The sequence below is a fragment of the Camelus dromedarius genome, chromosome 15 (assembly GCF_036321535.1).
Source record: "Camelus dromedarius isolate mCamDro1 chromosome 15, mCamDro1.pat, whole genome shotgun sequence".
Lineage (NCBI taxonomy): Eukaryota > Metazoa > Chordata > Mammalia > Artiodactyla > Camelidae > Camelus > Camelus dromedarius.
The window spans coordinates 34,010,202-34,036,427 of record NC_087450.1 but is presented as its reverse complement, the minus strand read 5'-3'; the positions used below and the strand labels follow the sequence as shown (position 1 = coordinate 34,036,427).

The 26,226-nt window shown below is 34.0% G+C and overlaps 1 protein-coding gene across 4 annotated transcripts in view; it reads left to right on the top strand.

The window, feature by feature from the left end:
* EML4 (EMAP like 4) overlaps positions 1–26,226 on the top strand; it is a 124,024-nt gene that overhangs the window by 69,153 nt on the left and 28,645 nt on the right. For 2 of the 4 annotated variants that reach the window (XM_064494542.1, XM_010997142.3), the window contains 10 exons: positions 1,849–1,977; positions 2,226–2,251; positions 2,464–2,496; positions 13,875–13,998; positions 15,223–15,372; positions 17,650–17,719; positions 18,827–18,937; positions 20,669–20,764; positions 24,079–24,213; positions 24,328–24,463. In XM_064494542.1, coding sequence (XP_064350612.1) covers positions 1,849–1,977; positions 2,226–2,251; positions 2,464–2,496; positions 13,875–13,998; positions 15,223–15,372; positions 17,650–17,719; positions 18,827–18,937; positions 20,669–20,764; positions 24,079–24,213; positions 24,328–24,463 — 1,010 coding nt within the window. The remainder of the gene's footprint in view (positions 1–1,848; positions 1,978–2,225; positions 2,252–2,463; positions 2,497–13,874; positions 13,999–15,222; positions 15,373–17,649; positions 17,720–18,826; positions 18,938–20,668; positions 20,765–24,078; positions 24,214–24,327; positions 24,464–26,226) is intronic. The other 2 variants (XM_064494543.1, XM_031466913.2) reach the window with 1 other exon arrangement.

Sequence of the window (26,226 nt, the reverse complement as noted above, 5' to 3'; positions counted from 1 at the left end):
TCAAAATTTCTCAGTTAAAAATGGATAGAAAAATAAAGTTATAAGCAGTCTGATGAAAGGAAGGCAAAAGTAACCTATTCAAAATAATATTTTATAGTAATAGTATATTTTAACATGTACATATAACTATGCATAAATTTATAGCCATGGATAGAAAACTGCCATATGTAATTATCCTCACCATATTTTGGCATCATTACAACCTTCAGTTTTGCAAGGGCCCTTCTCAACACATGGCTCTTCATTGTGACTGCATCTCAGTTTCAGTTTTGGGTTTTGGGAGGATAAGTTCTTGCTTGAGTAGAGAATTGAATCCACTTCACCTAATCTTTTCTATGCTACAGGCTTGCTTGAGGGCTTCTCTCTGTGTCTATAATAATTAATATTTTAAAGTTATGAGAGGGGGAGAAGGGAGAAACATTCTAACAATGTGTGTGAGCCTAAATTGGGGATCTAAACCTGCATGCTGGGAGTTCAACACCACAGCTGCGTTGTAATCAAATATTTAGACCAACTTAATGAAATTTGCCTGCATTACAGATGTTGCCTCAAGCTTTATGGTTAGGTATAGGTATATTTTATCATCACACTTCTGCTTGGAAATCTTAGGAAAATATTAAACCATTCCCAGAACTGGCTAGAATTTTAATAAAAATAAGTGACAATCGTCCCTAAAAGAGTTACAATGTATTTTTATTTGATTCATTTAGTATTTTGCCTCAAATCTCTAATGGAAATTTGGAAAAACAAAGCACCCTTCACTTGATAGATGCATGTTTAACATTTTTAAAATGCTTTGTGTGTCTCATGCAGATTCTTATGCTATCTAAACGGTTTGTAATTCTTCTGCCTGGTCTCATGTGGAGGTTTTCTTGAATATAGCTTATTAATATTATGTAACTTTGGATTGTGTGTGGTTAAAGGTGGCTTTTTTAATAATCAGTCTCTTTAAGGTTCTGAGTTGCCTTGGCATCTTTGTCCGGATCTTTTTTTCAGCTTCTTAAGGTCTCCTGGAAATGTGCTTGCCATTCTAAATTGCTCTTTGGATGTACTATTACAAGAAATATTGAAGACTGGATGAGTTGTAGGATAGTTAGCAGTGCAGCCAAAAAAATTGTTTATTAATAAAAAATTTTAAGTTATAAATATAAGGAATCAATATTGATAATAGAGCTTTCTTTTGTTAAATCCTGTTTATTTCTGGGGGTAGGTTGTAGCTCAAGCAGTAAAGTGCATGATTATCATGCACGGGGTCCTGGGTTCAATCCCCAGTCCCTCCTCTAAAAACAAATGAAACTAATTACCTCCCCCTGCCTAAATAAATAAATAAATTTTAAAAAAAAATCCTGTTTATTTCTAATCATGTGTAAAATTGCTTCTAAATGATAGAAGCAAGATTCTTACTTTTAGTCCCACCATTTATTTAGAAATTGTCATTTGAACCACATATTATTTAATTACATGAGGACATAAAAAATGAAAATAGTCTTGTAATGACTTTGAAAGAGTACAGTTTTTTCCCAAATTCACACAAATTTTACAAATTATGAGAGCTATTAATTACTCATATTTAAGCAAATCTGGGTTTTTTTTTTAATCAGGTACAAAATATTTTTTCTAGTGAATCTTCTGAATAATAGTGAAAATTTTTAAACAGACTTGGTAATTGCCTTGTTTAACTCCTTCACTCATCCAGGGACAGAACCTCTCAACTAATCCTTTCTTCTCTTTTCTGGATTAGCTGTAAGAAAATGTTAATTACTGCTTTTATGTTCTATTTAAACTATCAATTACATGTCATTGCTACTCATAGAATTTTTCTCTAAGAAATTAATATATTTCTTTCAGCATTAAACGACCACCAACAGCTGAAAAGTCACATAATTCATGGGAAAATTCAGATGATAGCCGTAATAAATTATTGAGGGCAGTTTCAACATCAAAATTAATATCAAAAGTTATAAAAAATACAGACAAGTAAGTATTATACGTCTCAATTTCATATGAAAGTTATTAATTCTGTGATGTCATGTTTGCATGTACAATTATATACCTGGTTTGATCATTTTAAAAAATCTATATTATGATTTATATCTTTTTTCTTCTTTTTTCTTTTTTTGGGGGGGTCGGTAATCAGATTGATTGATTTAGTGGAGTTCTTCTGGTAATTATAATGGTCAGCCAAATAAAATTATAAAATAAATATCTTTGAATTCCTTTTATAGGCATAAAGATGTCATCATCAACCAAGGTAAATTAAAAATCCTTTTTAAAAAATACTTATCTGCTTTTCCACATCAGTTAAATTTTTGCTGTTGATAAGAATATTGACTTATTTTCATTCAGTGAAAATTCATTTATTTATTTATTAGCTCACAGTAATCAAAAAGAAGTGCATTATTATAGTCATTAAAGAAAATACCCAGTTTTTATTGTAAGACATGTCATTTTTGTCTCAACCAGCAAAAATGTCAACCCGTGAAAAAAACAGCCAAGGTAAGAATAAGCTACGCAGTTGGTCGCCTTCTAAGTTAATTTCTTCCTGGATCTCTTATTTGGCTTTTCATTATTTATACTACCTGGCTTTCCTCTTACTAAAAGAAATACAGTAATTTGAACTAGTGAATCTAACCACTTTTCTAAAAATTCATCTTATTTCCATGATCTCTGAAGAGTCAAGGTTAACAGTAGAAATAATTATATCATTACAAAGAGATAAAATACTAAGGGGAATTCTCCCCCCCCCCTTTTTTTTTTTATGAAAATAGAAGTTGTACTTAGAAAAGCCATTTAAAAGATTGGTAAATTTTAACTCAGTTTCCTGTCTTGCCAACTTCATTGCAAATAATCACTCATTTCTTGAAGCTAAGACTTAAAAAATATGAGTCTAGCAAACCCATTTCCTCTTAAATTTTTCTTTTATATTAATTGTAATTTCTGGCTACTTGCTGTTGTTGGCTTGTTCTGACCCAAAAAAGATCAGACTTTCTGTAAATGTGTATTTCATTTAATTGCAAAGTAGGTAAGATTTATACATCAGTTTTACATTCTCCTTCGATTGCCTGCAAGTTTAATTGAAGCATGCTCTTCTAAATGAAAGCATGTGTTTCTGTGCATGCTTTTTACAGCTCATTTCTATATGTCCTAGTTATCTTTATTTTCTGGGCTATTTATTATATTAACCATATACAGTGTGGTTAAAATTTTTGTTAGAGATTCAATTTGATTTCTGTAGTTTTTGATTCTAATAAGAAAAATATTTGCAATCTTCTTTGGATCATTTGTTTTTTCATAGAAATTCTAAATAAAGTTGGTTTTTGCTGCTGTTCTCCTTTAGTTAGGTCTTACTTTGTCCCTCCTTTATAATTAAATATAGATTAAGTAATGGTTGAAATACCTTAAGAAAAAAATGAAATTTTATTTACAAAGACAATTCTTATTATATGTATTAAAGCTTTTTTTTTTTAAATAGAGGTAGTGATGTATAGTGGAAAGAGCAGTGAGTGTGGAGTCTCTATGTTTAGTGTTTGGCTCTTTTGAAGAACACGCTGTGACCCAGGCAAAATGGCAGTGTCTCTGGGCAGTTTTCGAATCTGAGAATAATAACTATAAAGTTTACTTCACAAGACTGCTGAAGGATAAAATAACGTGCGTGAAAGAACTTTAAAAATAGAAAACACTGTAACTATAGAAAGGTGCTGCTGTTATTACGTGTTTTGCTAGACAGCTCAAATTTTATAAAAATCCTTATAGAGTGAATAAGAAAGGGCTACCTCCCTCTTTGTCATGCTGTGATATGTTCTTTGGAAGGAAAAGGGAACTTGTGATTAGTATATAATAAGTGAGTGGTTTGTGTTGGTGACAGTTTTCAAAACCACTGAAGTAAGCAGGTAAGTAAATATTTAAAAAGGAAGAGTTTTGCTAGAGAAGTCACTAAAGCGGGGAAGAAGGATGGAATGAAAAACTGGAAAAGGATATAGAAAAAATAAGTTAAATTCTGTTACAAGAATTTTTAACTGAAAAAGTTTTTCCCAGATGTTGGAATTTAGCAGTGTCAAATGTTGCTTGCATTAAGCCTTAATTTTGGAATATGAGTCTGTTCCTTTGCCATTTTAATCAGCTATGTATATCATTAGACTGTACCTTGAAGGAGATCTCTTGTGCCTTGTCCTGTTATGTAATTCAGGCCTGACTGAAATTGGAGCAGAGCCTATGGAAAGAAGTAGATGGATTCTAGATGGTTTAGGAGATTACAGGTAGGGTATGAGAGGTAAGGAACAGAAGGAATCTGTGAAAGCCAGCCTAAGACTTGGTAAGAGGCATCAACTAAAAGTAAGGAACATTTGAGGAGGAGTAGATGTATGGAAAGAATAGAGTTTGATTTTGGACAGTTATACTTAAGTGTATAAGACTTAATTTACTTGCAGAGATGTGTAGCAACCTCTACATGTAGATGTTTAAACACGTATTTTGGAGTCCAGAGACTGGTTTCACCATTTACTTTGTGACCTCAAGCAGGTTAATTCACCTTCTTAAGTCTTTGTTTTCTCATCTATAATTGAGATAATAATAAGCACTCAAAGGGTTATTATAAAAATTAAAGGTAATAAAACATTTAAACTAATACCTGGCACACAGTACAAATAAATTTTATTACTGTATGTGAGTGCGACAGTAAAACCTTGCACTCAAATGTGTAGAGTTAAGATGAAAAGATGACCATCAAATAGATGATCTTTACTTGGTATAAGTTGTAGATATATTTTAAGTTTGATACTCATTTTGCATAGCATATTCACAGCACATTTTCTTACACTTCAGGTATTTATTGATCCAAAAACTCTGTCATTTTTGGACAGTCTTAAAAATTAGATTTTTTAATTTCTTTAGCTCTTTTTTGACAGTGACAAGTGTGACTTGCTCTAAGCCATCTGCTTTGTTTTGAGAACAAGCCTGTTTACGTTTGATACATATAGGTGAGTGGTATCAGAGAAAACTACCTGAAAGGCCTGTGTCCGTCAGGCTCAGAAGAGCAGTAAAGCTGCACATCTGGTCAGCACTTAGACAGTAGGAAGGAAAGAAACCATGGTTGAAATGGGATGTACACAGGGCAGTCTCAGAGCCTTGGTGTGAGAGGAGGGACAGGTTACTCCACTAAAAAGAGGCTCTTACTGACTTAGATCTGTATCTGCCCTCATACCTTCAAGTCCCTGAAGCTTAAGCCCCTTTTCATTCCTCTTCTGTTCTGTTGAATTCTCTCCCATTGCAAGAGAAATAAGACTTGGCCTGTCAAAGTTAAACTGTGAATAATTTTTTCTGTAGAATTATTTATTGTTAGATGTAGCATTTAGGTTCTAGTACAGTGCTATTCATTTGAGAAGCTATTGATAAAGTTCTTTGAGCTAAGCTGGGGAACTGTAATCACCTTTTATAATAAATTACCTTTGGGGGGATATAGATAACTGACAAATTTTGTAATAAACAAAATGAGTACAGACTGTAAGCTCATTCTTACAATAGTTACCGAGTATATTACATTTTTAAAATATGGAAAATAAGTGTCACATGTCCTCATTTCTAGAGGAGAACTCAAAGGTCCTCAAATTATTGGATATTAACTTTTTTTCAGGCTTAAATAATGTCTCTTTTTGCTTGTAGTATCTTAAACTCTTGCTATTTAGAATTAGCACATAATTCATTGTTTGGTCTTGTTGAGAACCTGAATGAGAAAAATTTGCTTAATTGAGGAAAAGAGAACTCATCAATCACCAAATCACACTCTTACTTCCTTTTATAAAGCTGCCTCACTGCTCTGTAATTAAATTCATTCTTGCTTATCCACCAAACCAGCACAATGATAGCTTAACTACAGGTGTATTTAGATGGAAGAACAGTTAGTATAATATCTTTCAAAATTGAGAATTGACAATTTCTTATTAGCTACCTAGCTACCTGTCTAAAATGGCTTCAGATGAAAAATACTTTAAAAGTCATTTTGAAATACTATCAAAAATCCTTCGGTAATTTGTTTTAGCCAGTTATTCATATAATCTAAAAATACACAATATAAACTCATTTACAAAATTGGAGAAAGGAAAACAAAGACCTCTGAGTAATCGTGTCATTTTCACAGCTATTACAGTTCTGATGTTTCTTTATTCTTTGTCAGATACACATTTTAAACGTTTATTCATTTAACAAATATTTATTGAGTGTATTTTGTTAGGATCTGTCTCAGGCACTTGGAGATACAGTGATTACATTGTCTGAACTCTGTGGAACTTATGTTCTCCCTAAAAGAAAAAGATAATAAGTACTTAATATGTCAGGACATAATATACGTTGGGAAAGAATGAGGAGAGAGAATGGCTATTTTATATAGAGTGGTTAGGGAAGACATTTCTCATAAAGTGACATTTGAGCCACCTGAAGGAAGTGAGTGAACAATGTGGGGATCTGGAGAGCAGAATTTCCTGAGCAGAGAAACCTGGAAGTACCTGAGCCCTGAGGCAAGAGCTTTCTTTTGTATTTGTTAACCATTGCATTTATAAAATAATAGATTCATTCTAAGCAACAGAAGCTTCATTAGTCACTGCAGTTAGGAAAGGGAAGCAGAGTTGTTTAGTGGGAAGAGGGTAAGAATTATAAGCCTGAGACCTAGTTGGGGATGAAATGACCCGAATCACAGAAGTTTAAAGAATCAGAATCTTACAATGACTAAAATTATGAATGTAGGTTGGGGTGAAACTCAAATTTTCATTTGCCAAAGGAAATTATGAAAAAAATGAAACATTCTTCATCCAGTAATAATTTTTTCTCTGTGACTGAGACCCTAGACCTTAGTTCCCTCACATATACTTAGGGTTAGACTAGACGTCATGAAAGGTGACGTCTTTAATAATTTTTGAAAGCTTTTCTTCTTGCAGCAAATAGAAAATGGAGGACAGCCGCCCTCCCCGCCCCCTTCCGCCCCTGAACCTTCACTAACTCACGTTTGATCTACCTGTTGAAGAGTTTGAATGCAGGTGCTTTTGTTCAGTGCCAGTGCCTTATGTTGCTTTCTGACCTGTTGGCTCCAGGCCTAGTCTATCCAAAAACCAGATCACACCTGTGTAAACTAAAATTGTATCTGAAAGAATAGCTAAAATTTACCTGTAGGTGTATAGGATAGCAGTGTCCTACTGACACTGTCTGTGTATTGTGTTACCTACTGGGGGAATATACTGTCACCTGCTGAGAGGTTGTGCAGCTTGAAATAAACCAAAAAAAAAAGTGAAAAGCCCTTAATTGAGCTACAGATAGAATCTTTCCTTGTTGTTTCTGAGATGGTATCCAAAACTTTGCGATTCTAGAATTTAGAAAGCAGGGTGCTAGCTTTAAGTCTGTTTGAGTGTGAATAAGCAGGAAGACCAGGAAACCAAATACTGCATTTCCCAAAAAACACACTGACTTCTAAAATTTAGATACTGGCCTATTTTAAATAGGCTATATAAACACTACTTGGATCCCTAGGTCTGGGCTTTGTCCAAGTACTCTCTGTATTTTAAAAGGAGACCAAAAAGGGGGTACCTCTTCTCTGTTGGAGATTTTTTTTTTTTTAAGCCCTGTGAAGCAGAGATCTGATTTCTTGGTGGTGGTGGTGACAGTCTTCTGGATTAAAATGTGTTTCAAGGCTGTCCAAATATTTTTTGATTCTCCAAAGAACAATTTCACCAAAAATATTCTACTGATTATTTACTTTAATAATACTTCTTCAAGATTTTTAAAGAATGTTAAATGTTTTAATCTTTCTAAAAATATATACAAATAATATTTCAGGCACCCAGATTTATTAGATCTTTACATTTTGCTTTTTTTTTTTTTTTAGTCAGTTTTTTTTTTTTTAAGAAATCATTCAGGATAAAATTGAGGTCTCTCCTTAATCCTGTTTAATTAGAATGTCATATATAGGTTTTTATTGTTTGCCTGGAGCCTCTTGATTCTCTTTCTACTGTAGTTAATTGAGAAACAGCTAGAGGGACAAATATTTTGACACCTGAAGTTTCTTTTTTGAATTTATTTTTAAAAAATTAAATCCAACTTGCTATATCCAGATAAAATGAAAAGAATTTTTTTGTTTAATGTTTAAAATAACTCTTCCTGGGAATATAAATGAGTGATTTGAGGGTGTTTTAAAATACAACTATGTTTTGCTTAGTTGAGAAGTGTTTTTAGCAATATAGAAAATCCTTTAGAAGTTTTATGTGCCTTATATTGTTGGGATAGACTTCTTTCTCATCTTTTCCAAAAGAAAGCCTTTTTCAGGCAGTAAAAATAATCTAAAATGCTTACACAAACTCCCGTATCTGATATTTTCAAGTAATTTTGTGACAATCACAGTTATAAACAAAACAGCAAAGAGAAATCTGATTAAAAGAGGTTTAAAAAGATTCAAGAAAATGGTTAACTGCAAATTGGCTTATTACTATATTAGTATATATGTTGATTAGCAGATATCTTAAGACTTGGTTATGTCTCTGTTATAAGCTCCTAAGGGGCTAGGTTCATATTTTTTAAATATCTTCATTGTGCACCCTCACCCCACTTCTCAAATAATGAAGAATTCAATAAAATTTACCGTCTAGTAGAACTCTGCCTATAGAATGACTAAAATTAAGGTAACATTTTAGTGTTTGGTTAAAGTTTTCAGACCTGGGTTCTTGTTCTAGCCAGTAAAACTAACTGCATAATATTTGGCAAGCACTACAACTGGGAATTTTTTTAATCTGCAAAATAAGGTTAGATTATATATCCTTCTGAATTTGTGAGCACCCCTTTTTTTATGTTGGAGTCTACCTTTTATGATCTATTTGTCCAGCTAAAACTTTAAAAGGGAGTGAAATTGAGACTTTATCAGGAAAAATCAATTTCCTTGTTCAAAATTCAAAGATCCTTACAGATTACGTTGTTTCAGTGGAATTTTTAAAAATTATTACTACAGTTTAACTAGATCATTAACTAGGACTAGAAATATTTTGTTTAAAAAAAATCATTTAGGAAAAGATTTTAGCCTTCCTAAAATGGTTTTTGTCACTTTCCACCATTAAATTGTAGTCAGTATTTCCAGTATTTTGTTCACCCGCCTTTTCTTTAGCTCTGTGGTTTTGGGGAATAGAACTGGTTAGTATCAGAGAAAAAGCTCAAACTAAGTAAAGATTCTTAAATTTTCTGTTTGTTTGCTGGAATTAGGTAGCAGCACACTGCTGCATTTTAGTTAAATATAAAATTCAGTTTGAGCAGGTGGTGATCTTCAGTTCTACAGATTGTGAAATACAAATAAAAATGAATTCCTGAAGTGAAAAGTTTGGGAGAAAGATGCTTTAAACTAAGCATTCCAGAAGTTCAGAAGGCTTTCTATGGGCAGTACCCATTACACAGATAAGTCATAGTCCAAACCCTTGAGGCTCTGCTATTGCCTTTCAAAGCCTTTTTTTTTTTTTTTTTCAGTCTCTAGGTGCAGAAATAGAGCAGGCTATGAAAAAAAGCATAGAAGGAACTAATCTTGGAGCAGAGTATACCCAGTACTAATTTTCTTCTACTCTTCTTTTTTTTTCCTTTCACTGTGTTACAGTCTGTGAAAGATTAATAAATTTTGATAAACATCTTATAAATATATACATACTGTTAGTAAACAGTTGTTTGTATCAGTATGAGTCATTTCAGCAGTACTGCTTTTCTCAGAGCATGTAAGATAACTATCTCAGAAAGTCTGGATCAGGGAATATGAAGATCATCTTGCAGTCTGGAGCATGCTGGGGGATAGGACAGCCCAGGGGAGATGCTGAAGTAGGAGAGTTAACAAAACCTGAGGAGACTGAGGGGAAGGCTCAGAGGTGTGCCAGAAGGAAGCACATAGAAAGAAAAGTGTAACATCAAGTGTTTCAAATTTTTGCCAGGCATTCACTCTTCCCAGAGATAATAGAACAGAAACATCTTCCTTTTCTGTTGTACTCTCTGATTTCCTACTGTTAGGATCCAGAGCTCAAGCTGGTACCATTTGGATTATAAGTAAGCTGTACCGTCAGGTTATTGGACTTACGTGGACTAGACTGCCTGAACAGTACTGTCCAGTGGAAATGTCATGTGTAACACATATATAATTTAAAATGTTCTAGGAGTCACACTTAAAAAAAATAAAGACACAGATAAGATTAAATTTAATATATTTAACCCAGTATATGCAGAATATCATTTCAATGTGTAATCTATAAAAAGTCGTTAATGAGATATTTTACCCTTTTTTTTTTCAGACTAAGTCTTCAAAATCTGGTGTGTATATCACACTGAAAGCATATCTCAATTCACACTAGCTGCATTCTAAATGTTCTACCAGTGACTATCATTTTGGACAGTGCTGATCTAGAACATAGTTTAGAATGAAAATGTTTCCCAAGTTCTAAGTAACATAATATTTTGGAGCACAGTCTAAAAACTCATTTGACCTCTGAGCCTTGGTTTCCCTTTCTTTAAAAGTAAGGGTTTGGACTAGGTGAGCTCTAAGATTTCATACAGTTCCAATATTGTATGTGTCTAGAGAAATGAACTAATAATAATAACATTTATGGTATCAACAATATCCCACAGAATTTCTTCTTTTGTAATTAAGCTATGTTATCATTGATCAGATTCAATTAGGAATATTTATTTTATTTGAGCATAGGCTAGTTAAGTGATAAAGCTGGGATTCAAACAAGGTCTGCCTTTATCACAAAGTTTGTGTTCTCTCCACTATGCTGTATAGCCTCCCTCTCAGTCCCAGGAACTTTCAAGGTAGGAGATAAAATGTTGAGATTAATTACATTTTAAAAAACTGCAGCTTCACTGTTGAATACATATGTAAGGCCCTAGACTGTGTTCACTGATTATCATGAGATAGGTAGTTTAATCATTTCTTTTCTTCACATTGATTTTCTGGACCAGCAGACTTTATCAATGTATTAATGTTACTAATCTCATAGTCTTCTTTGACCAGTCCCATGGCCCATTACTTCCCCTTGACTTTCATGATAGTTTACAATGCAGACAACCAGAAAGTAGCATTGGGGTAAAACAAATTGTTAAGTCGTTTGACTGTAAGATCAAGAAACCTGTCAGCCTCAAAAAAAGGTTATCGTGAGAATTTGACTCAACAGTGATTGAGGAGGAAAGAGGTTCTTCATGTATATATTTTATCTGATTCTCAAGGTAAAGACTCACATAATTCTAAAATTGTGAACTGGTGACCTGTGAGCTGTATACAGGCCAAGGATGTTTTCTCATGGTATTCTCCCTTTGTTGGCAAAGGAGTAAACATTTAAAGATTGGGAGATGTCACAGTAAATTACAGATTTTCTCTTTCTCTTGAAAAATGAGAAGATCTAGCAGCCCTGGGCCCACATCTTTCATGAGAATGATTAGCTGCTGCCTCCCTGAGATGGAGTCCGGTGTACGCCAGTGCCCCTACACCAACCAGTCCTCATTTTGCATTTCCTGCCTGGGCCTGTAGATGCTTGAACTTGTGACCCCTGTATTAAAGTGTACATGATAGAATCTACAGAATTCTAGCTTATTTTCCTACACTTGCTATTCTGTGGACAGTCACTTTAAAGCTTATGAAGAGAGATTACAGTGTGTTAAATCATGTCTTATCAGCAATTCCTAGACAGTGTTTAGAATGGTCATAAATTCTTCTCTAAGGGAAGGAAATAAATATTTGTCAAGGACCTTATACTTTACAGTGTGATATCTTATTTAATCAATCATAATTCTAAGTGGTAAGTAGTATTAGCATTGTGCTTATTAGGAGAATGAGGCAAAAGTCACATAGCTGGGAAGGGGTAAAGCGGGAATTCAGATCCCCATCAGTCTTTTTCCAAAGCTCATGTTCTTTCCATTATAATGCATTGCCTCCCTCTCAGTCTCAGAAATTGTTCACAGTGCCCGGATTATATGCTTGGCCTCCAACGTACTTACTGCAGTTTACAGGCAGGAAACGCATTTTCATCCTAACGTGTATTGCCATTTTTATATTATATTAGAAAAGTTCATAGGTGCCAGATACGTAGTTGCTTTGCTTATACTTGGTTGCTTGTGCTGCATGACACTTGATAAAGGAATCAATACAATATTTTGAGCTCTTTTAACAAAGGAGAGCGTTTTTTTTTTCTTTGATGCCTTTGCTGGACATGTAATCTCTTTTAACTGGCATTTATTAAGTGTTTTATTTTTTTCATTCAGAAAACATTTATGGTATACACCTCTGATCAAAGATCCTGGAAGAAATTCCGAAGGACAGGATATCTCCCTTTAATAATTTATATTCTTTAAAAAAAAAACCTGGAGAGAAAATTATGTAACAAATTGGCACCTTTAGAAAGTAAACTGTACAAAAAAGGACAAGGGGATACAAAAATGATTGCCAGAGGGAAATAGTTGCCTCTGGTGATCATTTAGTTATCAGAATTTAGCTATGCTAAAACTCGTCAGGAAGCAGAGCCCACTCTTAGATTCAGAAGCAATAAAGACATACATCATGTGGTGTTAAAACCATGGTGTGGGAGGTCTTAGCCTGTTCTTAGATCAAACCCTGAGGCTGAGCACACTGTGAGTAATAATAATAAAAATAACTTGAACTTCTCACCCATAACAGGCACAACTTTTAAATCTGACTCTGAAGAAATACTTGCAGACATTCAGCAAATAATTTCTCTTTCCTTCTTCTTCCATGGTTTGCATTATGTAAACTACTGAATTACTATGTTCTCTTTTCCTTAATAGCTTCAGTCATTAATAGAGGTCATAAGATTGTATCAGCCTCTATTGATGATCACATTTTCAGTCTGTTTCTAACACTATTTTCATGTTATGCCTGACAAGTTGACATGTTCTCAATATTGCCTATGCTTCTGTATTCAGTCCTTATTTTCTCCTTCCCTTTTAGGTTCTTTTGTAAATATTTCACAACTAGTATCAATGTTGTTAAACCTGTCTGTATGTAGGTCAGGGTGCTGGGGCCAGGGATGGGTATTGTGTATGTGTGTGTGTGTGTGTTTTTAAGACATAAGAAACAATCTCATCTGTTCACTTAAGTATTGTTTCCATTTGTAAAAGGTATGCAATAAGTACTGATTTGATTCTAGAGTTGTCTTTTTAAGCTTTAGACTATTGCAGACCTTATAAGCAACTATTGGTTTGTGTAAGTAAAAGATGTTCATGCTGCTGTGTTTATACCTATGCTGCTAACTAGAAAACTGTTTCCTAGCACTGTCTTTAAAGTGTTAGCATATTATAATTGAATTTAATTGCTTGGACTCAAGATTGATTGTAGGCAGGATTGTGAAGTGAGGGAAGCTGGTCCTCTTTCCCTCCCACCGCCCTGTGTGGCAGAGCTCTTCTCTCTCTCCCCATCCTGATTTATGAAGGTGTCTGACTCCTCTCCTCGTGGTATATTCTGAGGCCAAGTTTTTTGTATGTCATTAAACATCAATGAGTTGATCAAAGTAGTGTGGTGCTCATGGTTGTTATCTACCCTGATTGTCTTTCTTCTTTTCAACTGTCAGAAACTTGCATTACAAAACTGTTTTCTTTTGCGTTTTTTCTGTATCAGCTTTTCTGACCTTCTTTTAGTTATATTTTAATTATGAAAATAGTTACTCTCACTTAAGGAAATGACCAGTGGTTTTTCCTACAATGTTTCAGACTAGGTCTTTATACAAAAACAATTTTATATACAATGAGAATAGAACTCTGAAGTAGTTATTTTTTATCTTGTTTTTATTGCATCACATTAATAATCCACTCTTCTGTGATCATTCAGCAAATACATCTGTCTTAATTTTTGTCTTGTGTTTCAACAGAAGGAGAATATGTTAAAATGTTTATGCGAGGTCGGCCAATTACGATGTTCATTCCTTCTGATGTTGACAACTATGACGACATCAGAACAGAACTGCCTCCTGAGAAGCTCAAACTGGAGTGGGCGTATCCTTTTCTGGCATGACAGCAAATTTGTTTGCTATGTCTTCAGTATAAGAAAAAATAGTTTACCTAACCTTTCAAAATTGTCTTTATATGAAAAGAGTAAACATAATAAACATAGCAACCACTTGAGAAAGTAAAGAGATGTCATCTCTGATCCTTTCACATGTTATGTATGTTTCGCTGTTAGCAATTTAAAACCACTAAAATTAATATCTTCAGATAGGGCAAGCAGTATTCTGTGAATGTCAAGGTAGATACTTGTGCAGTAGAAAGGCATCAGGGTAGCACTGGAAGGCTAGTGTTTGAGTCTTGGCTCTGCCACTTACCCACAATGAACCTTACTTTCTTCACTTATAAAAAGAGGTTAATAACTCGTACCTCCCAGGTGTGTTGTAAGAATTAAGTAAGAAGAACATCAGTTAAGCATTTGTAACATATAAAATAATGTGAATTACTTTATTAAGAGCTCAGGTTAACAGGGTAGATTCTAACTCCAGAATTAACTTCTTCACCACCGAACTTTTTAAAAAATGAATATATAAAACAGAGCTCTCCTGATTTCACTTAGAAAGTCTCACTTCTCTTAGAAACTCTCAGCAAAGCAGAAGGGAGCTAATAGTTTGAACTCTGCTTTCTGCCTCCATTCTCCGACTTCTTCCTCCAGCCCTTGAATCATTCCCTCCTTTTGGCAGAAATTAGCTTGGGAAAACTCACCAGTCCTGTAATTCTGAACAACTTTTTAGCAGGTACTCTGCCTGTACCAAACAGTGCCTGGCTGTCTCTTCTTTATCATGTAGGTCAAGCATAAGTGTCACTTTTTCAGATTGCCCTTCTTTTGATCTCTCACTTTCTCTCCATTTCAGTTAGATCCTCCTTTTATGCTTTCTACTAGCATCCTGTTATTTTTATTTCTACAGTTTCTAATGATATATTTGGTATTTACTTCTGTCACCTTTGCAATAGCATAAACTCCAGGGACATAGGCCCCGCATTTGTTTTGTTCAAGACTGAATGTTCAGCTCTATGCCTGACACTTGGTGAATAAGGAAACTAAGATATAAGCATATTAAAAGTCTCAGAGTTACACAGGGCTCATGGCAGGATATGAGTTTCCCAGTCCTCTTTCCTTACACCTTCCTGATTCCCTTGAGTATCCATGAAAAAATTGTTAATTTAACACTTTGAAAATTATGGTTATTAAAAACCTTGACTCTTTCTGTTAAGATATGGTTATCGAGGAAAGGACTGTCGCGCTAATGTTTACCTTCTTCCTACCGGGGAAATTGTTTATTTCATAGCATCAGTAGTAGTACTATTTAATTATGAGGAGAGAACTCAACGACACTACCTGGGTCATACAGACTGTGTGAAATGGTTGGTATCATTTAACGTTTGTTCATTTTTTAATTTCATGCCCTCATTTTTGTATTTTTTTTAATCTGGGTTTTTATTGGAAATGATTTCTTGTGAGAAACTCAAAACTTAAGGATATTATGGGCATTCTGTGGAATACATTTTAAGAAGAAAAAAAGACTTAACAGGCCTCCAGAACGGTTTGTGTGGTATCCGCAGCAGTAAAACATCTCATCTGTTAATTTCAATTGGGACGTCTTCTGCTTTCTCAGATCTTTTATGGTCTTTTTCTTCTGGTCTATAACATCAAATTTATGGGGGGCAGACTAGACTTATGTCATATTTCTGAGAGTGATTACTGATTATTAAATATTGATTGAGAATTTATTTTATGTAGATGAATTTTGGACTTGAGGCTTTGGGGCAGAGGTGGGTGGAGGAAATCATGGCTGAATAAGGATCAAAATACCCCATAGGATGTCAAACCATAAAAAATCTGAGAACACCTTGTAAATGTTTAGGCATGTTTTAAATTTACTCACTTTCACGACTTCTTGTTAAGTTCAATTGTCTATTGATTAAATCCATTATTTTCCCACATTTAAAAGCTTTTCTTCTATGTCTGTACTATTCTGGCAACTATATCTTTATCTAGAAAAAAATGAATATATATTAGACTATTAAAATATTACATAGGTATTGTTAAACTTTTAGAGATGATTAAACTATTGCCTTTCTCAAAGGAAGAATAATTTACGTACGGAATTATTTATTACAACATTGTTTGTAATAATACAGTTCAGAAACAGCCTAAATATCTTTTAGCTGGGGCTAGGGAAGTTGTAGTGTACCCACAGGTTACCATGCAGCCAGCTATAAAGGAAGAGTGAGGAAGGTCTCTGTGTTGATATGGAAAGATCCCCAAGATGTATTCCTAAGTACAGATTTAAAGAATGGGAAAATGTGCAGTGTTCTACCATTTGTGTGAACAGGACGTAGAAAACAAATATTTATCTTGCCTTCCACATATGTAAAAATGTTCCAGAATTATTAATAAGAAGAAACTGATTACTGTGATTACCTGGTTAGGGTTTCAGAGAGCCGGGATAACAGCAGGGTAGATGAGATTTAGCACATGGGGGCAGAATAGGAAAGAGACTTGCACTCAGTGTCTTTTTATAGCTTTTGATATTTGAACCATGCACATATATTACCTAATTCAGCGATTTTACTCTTTTGAATGTGTTTTTAAAGATTTGAATTAAATATGGCAGAATGTTAACGTTAGATTTTTAGTTACTTTTAATATAATTGACCTCAATAAAGGACATAAACTATTTAAGTAAGGGGAAATAGAATTACTTAAAGAAACATATTGATGAAATCTAGCCTCCTTAGTGATCAAATAAATTAAAGTGATATCAATTATACCAATCAATCATCAAGGCATTTTAAAAGGTACTATTCTTAATATGGGGAAGTTTAAAAGTTGTGAAAATTTTAAAACATTTTTATTTCTTATGACAATTTAAATTGCTACTACTCTTCTGGAAAATGATGAGTAATACATACCAAGAACAAAAAATTTATATTCTCAGCTGAGTTTACCCCTTGGTTGCAAGACGTAGGAAGATTTTAGATACGAATGTGAAGACATCTCTTAAAAAATCTTGCTCATCACTTGTATATTTATCATGAGAAATGTGGGCATATATGCTGCAGTATTTTCAATTTGTACTTAATAGTTCCTTGCCCAAAGTTTGACTTATAAGAGTTTAGCATTAAAAATGAATTAAAAAGTAGGTGGCCTAAATGTGAAGGTGTTCACTGCTGTGTTCCTTTAGAAATGACAGAAGAGCTGTTAATAATATGCGTAAGAATTATATGGCAAAATGGGAAAATGCTTATGTTTTAATAAAGTGAAATTGCACAATGCAGTGTTGCATCTTCACTATTAATAAAGCCATGTGAATATTTTTGCCTATGTTCAGGACTCAAAAGGAACAAAAGAAAATAGTTTATCATGCGACAATTATGAGTAAATATTTTCTTCATATTTAGTGCTCCAATAATTTGCTCAGTTTTAAAAAGAAAGAAGTACAGCTGAAAACTTAGGAAAGAAATCCTTTAGGTAATTGATGTTTATTTGATTTGCTAAAGAAAATAAAATAAATGAGTCACAGAGGCATTTATTAATGATTTAAAGACTATTTGTTTGAAAAATGTTGATACTGAGGCATGATTCTGCTGTTTTACATGTTACCTGTATTTAAAACTGTTGTTAATACTGCTTTTTAGCCTTGCTATACATCCTGACAAAATTAGGATTGCAACTGGACAGATAGCTGGAGTGGATAAGGATGGAAGGGTGAGTGACACAGTTTTATGCATTCTGTACCTAGTGATATTGCTACTAGAATGGAATTGGTTGTAATTTTAACCACAGCTCATTTATTGTATTCTTTTTAAATGAAACTATCAAGGGATTTATAGTATAAGCAGGGAAAAAATATTAGAATGTAATAACATTCCAAAAAAAACAAAAGAGAATCATATTAAAATGTTTTTTTTAAAAAAAGCGTTCTCCCTAAAGAAACTATTTACTTGTAAAAATGGGAGAACTAATAAACTTGTTACATATTTTCTAAACAGAATAAATTATCTATGTTTGCCAGAAGGTATTGAAATTTCCCTAAATGGATGGGCCCTTGATTTTATATGTGATTAGAACTGAACACTTAAAACATTTTTCAGTTACTATTTCATATTATTAAGTTGGCTTACATGACAAATCCATTATTTGTAAGGATCAACAGTGAATATTAATGATGACTGATTAGCATACATATGACTGACTATACTCACAACAGTCTCTGGCTTCAGCTTCTTTAAAGAAAAGGACTTAGAAGGATTATATTGAATGACTTTTAAGACCCCTTCCAGTTCTAAATTCTATTTAAGGACTGTTTCCTTAGCAATTTATTGGACACTTATTTCTTTTTTTTTTTAAAAAAAAGACATCATTTTCTCAGGAGTAAAGATCATGTTTACAGAGCAGACTTACTGGGGTTAGAATCCTGACTCCACCTTTTAATCGCTGGATAACTATGGGCGAGTTGTTTAAATCTCTGTCTCAGTTTCCTCATCTGTTAAATGGTGATTATAATAGTGCATAACCCGTAGAACTATGCGGAATTAAAAACATTAATACATGTAAGATACTTAGTAAATACTCAAATCATTTTCTGCTACTATCATCATTTGTTATTTCCTTATTTTCATGGTATGAGAAGAAAATACTTGTTCGAGATTCTTTCAGGGCTTGTGTAAATGTAGTAGCTATTTTTTATTAGATGTCTATCCATACCTATTATTTTTTAAAGACGGCAAACAGTTCTTGTGGTAATGGTTATTTTCATCTACCTAAACACTAGTAAAGCCCTACCAGCTTGTGTTTTTCCCCTTATTTTTGCAGCCCCTGCAACCCCATGTCAGAGTGTGGGATTCAGTTAGTCTATCTACACTGCAAATTATTGGACTTGGAACTTTCGAACGTGGAGTAGGATGCCTGGATTTTTCAAAAGCTGTAAGTAACAGTTTTCAAAGGAATAAGTAAGCTACACAAAGACGCAGAAAAGAAGTTAAGCTCAGTTTGTGTGTGTGTGTGTGTATGTGTTCATATAAAGTGATAACTCTGAATTGAAAAATGAGATGTTAGCTAGTGCTTAGCAATGGCCAGCATTTTAACCTCAGTACTAACGTCCTTTGGTGTAGATAGGATCCAGGATATTACACTTAATTATACATAATTTTTTTCTGTCCTGAAATAGGATGCTAATGTAATAACAAGAAATGGTTATGACACTGCACACATAGCATAGTAAAATTGAAACAAGCAGTAAGATGTGCTTTTACTTTAGCATTTTTAGGGAGGTAGAGGGAAGTAATTAGGTTTTTATTTATTTATTTATTTATTTTAGTTGAGCTACTGGGAATTGAGCCCAGGACCCCATGCATGCTAAGCATGCGCTATACCAGTGAGCTATACCCTGCCTGCCTTGCTTCAGCTTGAATCATATATTGTAGTGTATACAGGAGAACTTCTACATTTTAGGATCCATAATTTTTAATTTCAGACACAAGTACCTCTCCATATTTTATTGGGATTCATTCATGCTTTAGAATACATTTATGTATTCATGTTATCTGTTCAGTTCCTAGCTATCAGCAGTTATATTCTGGATTATGGGAGATTTGTGAGACATGGAAGAGGAAGGGACATTTTTAGAGCAGAAAGATAAGTCTGGGTGGATATAGGAACTTTACTAGCTTGAAAGCACTGAATGTCAAGGGGTCTTAATGAGTCAAGAATTGGGAGAAAGGCATTTGAAAAAGAAGATAAGATGGCAGAAGGGAAACACTTTTATTACCTGTTTTACTCCCTAAAATTTCTGTGGCAGCAACTGTTGTCATCTTGTTGATACTGCTGTTACAGTGTTAAGACTATCTTGGATTGCCTTGTACTCTATAACTTTTCCTAGTTTAGGCAATCATTCCAGTATGGGGTAAAAGACAGATACAGTAAAGAGAGTAAGCTCTGCTCTTCCTCAGTACTTCTCACTCATCACCACCACATTTCTTTGTTCCGTAGACATCATAAGGCATACACTACAAATGCTACTAGAAAAAAAAATAGTCTTTTAATATCATTTGTGGTTTTTTTCCTTAAACTTGGAGGTACAAATTATGTGAATGAAAATAGTTTCAGAAAAATAGATTAAAAGGAATTTAGTTATGTTTTTACTTATCTTATTTATTCGTGTTAATGTAAATCAGGTATATCATGGAAAACTGAAATTGGGAAACTTGAAAATAGCCATTAATTTCAACTTGTTCCATCAAACTGTCAAAATTTAGGAGCAAAGTTGTGACGTTACAGACATTTCATGTCTACTGCAAAGGAAAATACTTTAAATACAGTCAGCAAGAAGGAAGCATAAGATTCAGAATGGTCTAGGGTATCCTCAAATTAATTGTTTGCTATCTCTGAGTAATAGAAGTGGCTTGATGACAAATGGAGAGCAACCTAGGGAAAAAAATTAAAAATAGAAAAAAAAGTTTAAGAATCTTTATAATATTTCTGAAGAAAATACAGTCTTAGTAAATAGTATATTCATTATATTTAAAGGAATCATGAGTTTAAAGGATTTTGGATTATCTTAATGTTGGCAGTTTTAATAATATGGTATTTCTTCTTAGAATATCAGCTTTGTCTGAAAATTTTAAAATGCCTTATTTAAATTGACTTTTTCTTTAGGATTCAGGTGTTCATTTATGTGTTATTGATGACTCCAATGAGCATATGCTTACTGTATGGGATTGGCAGAAAAAATCAAAAGGAGCAGAAATAAAGGTAAAAAAATTTTAATCAAGTATTATCTTTCAGAATACAGTATTTGTTTTGCAGATCCTTGGAAGAATAGTGCATTTCCTTAGGTTGCAAGAACACACCAACTGGCCAAATTAATCAAGTTTATTGATTTGTCATCATTCTTATGGGACTCTTAAGATAAAATAGTCATCAGCTTCAACCAATTTCGGTAATATCTCAGACCCGTTGTACTCCTGACACATGTGATGGATGCCAAAGTAGATGGGTGTCTAGTCTCAGAATTAAGAATATTTTGCCTGGCTTTTTCTTCTTTAACAAAATGTTATTTTGTTCAATCTTCAAAGCTTAAAAAAATCTAAAGGAAAAACTTAACCTCAGGAATATGACCAACATAACTGTAAAGCATATGTAATGATGAGTTTTTTTTATCTTAATTATGTTTCTGGGATTATTACATAAAATGCTACAGCATTTTTACCTGCTGTAGAATAGGGTCAGGCCATAACTTGTAAGAGAAGAATGCAAGGTTAGCACGGCAACTGCGTTCATATGGTTCAGAAATGGCCTCCCTCTGACAGGCTTTCAGAGGGATTCAGAGTGACAGGATGACTAAAAAAAGCCTGTCACGTATTTGCTGTACTCTTAAGTAACACCACATTCCTCTTCAGTTGCTCTCTTAGTTTTGCTTTCTATAAGCTTTACACTTTCAGCTTGTTGGATGAAAAGAGGTTATTTCTTTTAAATAGTGTAAGTTAAGCTTTTGAAAGAAGTAGAGTAGATTTGATTGTACTTGATGAAAGGAATGTAAGGTGTCACAAAAGCTCAAACTTCAGAAAACATGAATGGAGATAGGTTGTCTTTCAGCCATCGTTCAGAGTAATTTAACACTGAAACCATAGGGAAGTTACACCGAAGTGAAATACGTTAATTTTGATCCTTTGTAGTAAAGGCTACCAGATGAAATCTATGGTTTTCCTCCTGCTGGTCACTCCTTGGTCTCCTTCCCAGGACCTTAAATGATGGTATTCTTTGGAGTTATATCCGCTGTCTTCTGCTGATAATCATGTACCGCTCCCGTTGCTCTCTTGGCCTTAATTACGATTCGGTGTGGCCCATGTCTGTTAACGCCAGCCCAGATCTCTCTCACAGATTTAAACCTATATTTCTTATTGCCTCCTGGGCATCTTTATTTGAATGCCTCATCCTGCAAATCAAGAGCAACATGTCCAAATCTGTACCAATCAAATTTCTTAGCCCCCAACTAGATTTGCCTCTCAATAATTAACATTACATTCCATTTAGTTGCCCAGGCTAGAAACTTGGGCGTCATTCATGACTCCTTTTCCCTCACTTTTCACGTCCAGTCAGTCAGCAGATTCTCTCAACTCTTTCTCCCAGCTGTCTGTATTAGAACTCTTTCATTGCAGATGACTTCAAAACAACTAAAGCAAACTTAAGGAGAATTTATTGATTCATGTTGAGGGAGGAAAAGAAAACCTCTACTAAAGATCAGAGGGAGGTTTTGCCTCAGGAATGACTTGACTGGGGGACTAGACTACTGATTCTCTCTCTCTCCTCTTGGCTCCTCCCTGTGTGTTGACCTTATTTTGTTCTTCTGTATGTGAGCTCTGTCCTTGCTTAAGTCACAAGGATTTGGGCCGTTGATGCATTACTTGTTTACTTATGTAAGTTTAAAATTCAGTAAGGCAACTTCAAAACCTGATTGACAGAAATTAAGGAACACCTAAATAATCAGAGGATTATACAGTAATAATGGATAGAAGACAATATGGTAAAGATGTAACTTCTCTGTGTATTATCTATACATTCAGTATAGTCAGAACTCCAGCATGATTTTCATAGAAGATGGCAAGATGAATACATGTAGAAATATGAATGGGTAAGAATAGACAAAATCACCAAGACTGGTGAGGATGTGAAGTAACTGAAACTCTCATATACTGCTGCTGGTCATGGAAATTGGTGCAGCCATTTTGAAAAATTATTTGACATTACCTAGTTAAGGTGAACACACACGTATGCATACCCTCTGACCCATCCTGTTCCACTCCTACGTATAAGCCCAAAGAAGTATATATATAAAAAAATAAAATATACTTTGACCCACTAGGTATGTATAGTTCCTTACTAATCATTGTGGAGAATTGTATAAAAAAAGATACTGTCCTTTTCCTTTATCTTATAATCTTAAATCTAGTTAAGGAGAAAAAGCATTTAGATTGGATAGCTTGAGTTTTATTTATGTAGCTATACAAGGCTCTCTTGCTCAAATGTTAGTAATAGAAGTATAAAATTTGTGAAGCTGTTAAGCCATGGGAAAATTTTAAAATTTACATCAGTTCTTTCAAGTGTCATTTTATTAGTATAAGAAAGTAAAATGTATTTCTTTAAACCACTTTGTTCCTAAGATTACCATGTTTACCATATTGGTTTGCAGTAAGGAAAGGCTTCCATACACGTAAAGTTCTTTGTTGAGTTAAAAAATAAACATTGATCACCCTGCAGATGAACACCGGCTAACAATAAACAGCTTTACAAGCATGTTTTACCTCACTGTTAAGTTTGAATAGGTGTTTTTACCATAAAGCATCAATTTAGTAAGAATTCAGTTGTGATTTACTGAACATTTAGAAATATACATACTGTTTTAAAAATATCCTCAATTCAGTATGTCAGTGAAAAAACTGTACTTGTACTTACTTTGTGACTTTCCAGGCTGCTTTCTTCCTTTCTCACTCCAGTTCTTTTAAACTTAACTCTTGGTTTTTTCTAGGTTTTTTTGAGGAATGAGCATAAAAGCCTTTTGCATTTTGTTTTTTCATTCTTTAGGAATCAGTAGTGACCATTCTGTGCCTTCCTTCAACCTGAGGATGAATCTCTTTATCAGATATATTTGTTAAATGAATCATCCATAATAATAGTACAAAGAAGAATAAAATTGGGTTTTTTTAAGACTGAAGTGGCATTGTCTTTAAGACAGAATGTGCATTGCACTTTCATTTACTAGTTTTAGTGTACCTTTCCCTGAAGGTGCAAGAAATTAAAATAATCTAAAACTGTAATTCATATAAATACCTTCCTAGTGCAGAGTTACTATATATAGATAGCATAAAAGATGCTGTAATAGGATAAAGGCATCAAATTTAAATCATTATACTAAAAATCTACTACTAAAGTTTTTCAGGAAAATAGATCTTGGATGAAAAGTCATTTCCTTAAGATTTTCCCCTGTCTTTGATTATCAGTACCTGTGATTGGTACTTAATGGAGATAAGGATATACATTCATCTAAAACTTAATTTTTCTTTCCACAGACAACAAATGAAGTTGTTTTGGCTGTGGAATTCCATCCAACAGATGCAAATACCATAATAACATGTGGTAAATCTCATATTTTTTTTTGGACCTGGAGTGGTAATTCACTAGCAAGAAAACAGGGAATTTTTGGGGTAGGTATCAGAATGTTAAAACTTCATTATAAAACTTTAATTTTTTCATTGTTGAGTAAGCATAACATCATCATGCCAAAGGGAAAACTAAAAATTCTCATTGTTTCATTGTAGAAATACGATAAACCAAAGTTTGTGCAGTGTTTAGCATTCTTGGGGAATGGAGATGTTCTTACTGGAGACTCAGGTGGAGTCATACTTATATGGAGCAAAACTACTGTAGAACCCACACCTGGGAAAGGGCCTAAAGGTACAGTATTCTCATACTAAAGTCATTCTTTTTAATTTGCACATACTTCAGTCGCAGGCCCATCTCTTACCCAGACCAGGAGAGAGTGAGCTGCACGGAAACAGTATGAGAGTCATGAACATACATTTTATTTTAAAGGTTCTCCATGACTGTGTTTTTCACTTTTTTTTTTTTTATCAAATTACTCACCCAGTTACTTATTAAGCATATATAACCTACATTTTGACTATGTTGCACCTTTCCTTCCAAAAGGTTAATACAAAATCATTAGAAAGAGATATTACAGATCCATGTTAATTTAAGCAGTATAAAGATAAAGAGAGAAATCATCCCAAATCTTCAGTGTTTGGTGAAGCCTTCACAGAAGAAATTGTATTTAAGCTTAGTCATAATGAATGTACAAGACATTAGGGAAACAGTGCAAGTAAAGGGAGAAAGATGGATATGAATGTGAGGCATCCAGGATAGTGTGAATAAATCTGTCATGTATTAACAGAAGCAAGAGATAGCCAGCATGAAGGAAATAGAATTTTAAAAAATAGTAGTGTTTTGTAACTTCTCTTACCAGTTTAAACTCACATAGTAAGCCATTGAAAGTTCAAATAGGATTAAAGATACAGATTTTCTGAGTTATCCACAAGAATCTTTAAAACTGGTTGAGATCACCACGAAAGAGAAAAGAGCTATGAAGCCAAGGAATCTTTGTCCCACAGTTAGATGACCAGAAAAGATCCTGCGAGGATTTACAGAAGTAGGATTTTTTTTTTTAAGTTAGCAGATGAAACTCTTTATTTAGTGCCCCTGAACAAGAAAAGAGAGAGTTACCAGGAGTCTCAGTGCTTATAGGGAGATCAAGAAGAATAAGAACCAAGAAAAGACCATTGCAATTGCAGTTTCAACATTAAGGCTGTGGAACAGCCAGGTATATAGAATAGCCAGTTTCGAAATGGAGAATTTGGAGGATCTCAGTTGAAAATGAAATGGAAAATAAAGTTTTAGAATGAACCAGTAGTCTTTAAGGTTGCCTAAAACCTGGAAGTAAAATGGGAATTGCAGTGAAAAAAAGGAGGTTAAAAATCTTGAGAGAGAGAGATGAGAATAGCTGGATTGGGCCTAAGAAGGAAGAAAAAGTGTCCTTGACAGAAAGCAGCAGCCTACATCTCATCCTGAGACTGGAGCTTTAGAAGGCTGAGGTATCTAACATGGCTAAATGGTGGAGGTCATGCAGGGTGATACTGCCCTCAGTAAAAGCAGCTCTCCATTGAAAACTTGAAGTTGTTACTTTTAATGGATAATGTAAGAATAGTAATATAGTAAAGCATCACATAGTCAGACTCCATTGCTTCAGAATTCTACTTCAGAATTAGGATCCAGCTGGAAACCTTTGACTTGCCTGTGGAAATTGGATTTATTATAATATATGAATACTAAAACCAAAGACCTATAAAATTAGAGGTATCATTTTTTAAACAATTAGTGATTAAAATTATTATTCTCACCTCACAAAAGGATGTTTCCATGGACCTTTTCTTAACAACTATTGATTACTCTTAGTTATTTGTAATATGGACACGTTGTCCCAATTAGTACATTTATGGCACATTTCCTCCCTTTCCCAACATAGTAAGACTACAGGATTTACTCTCCACTGGGCTGGGTCTGGAGAGATCTTTGAGAACAGTATGCACGGCCATGTGATAAAATGGTAGAGGGGAGGGAAAAAGAATAAACTCAATCTCCTTTTTTCTTTTTCTCTCTGTAGC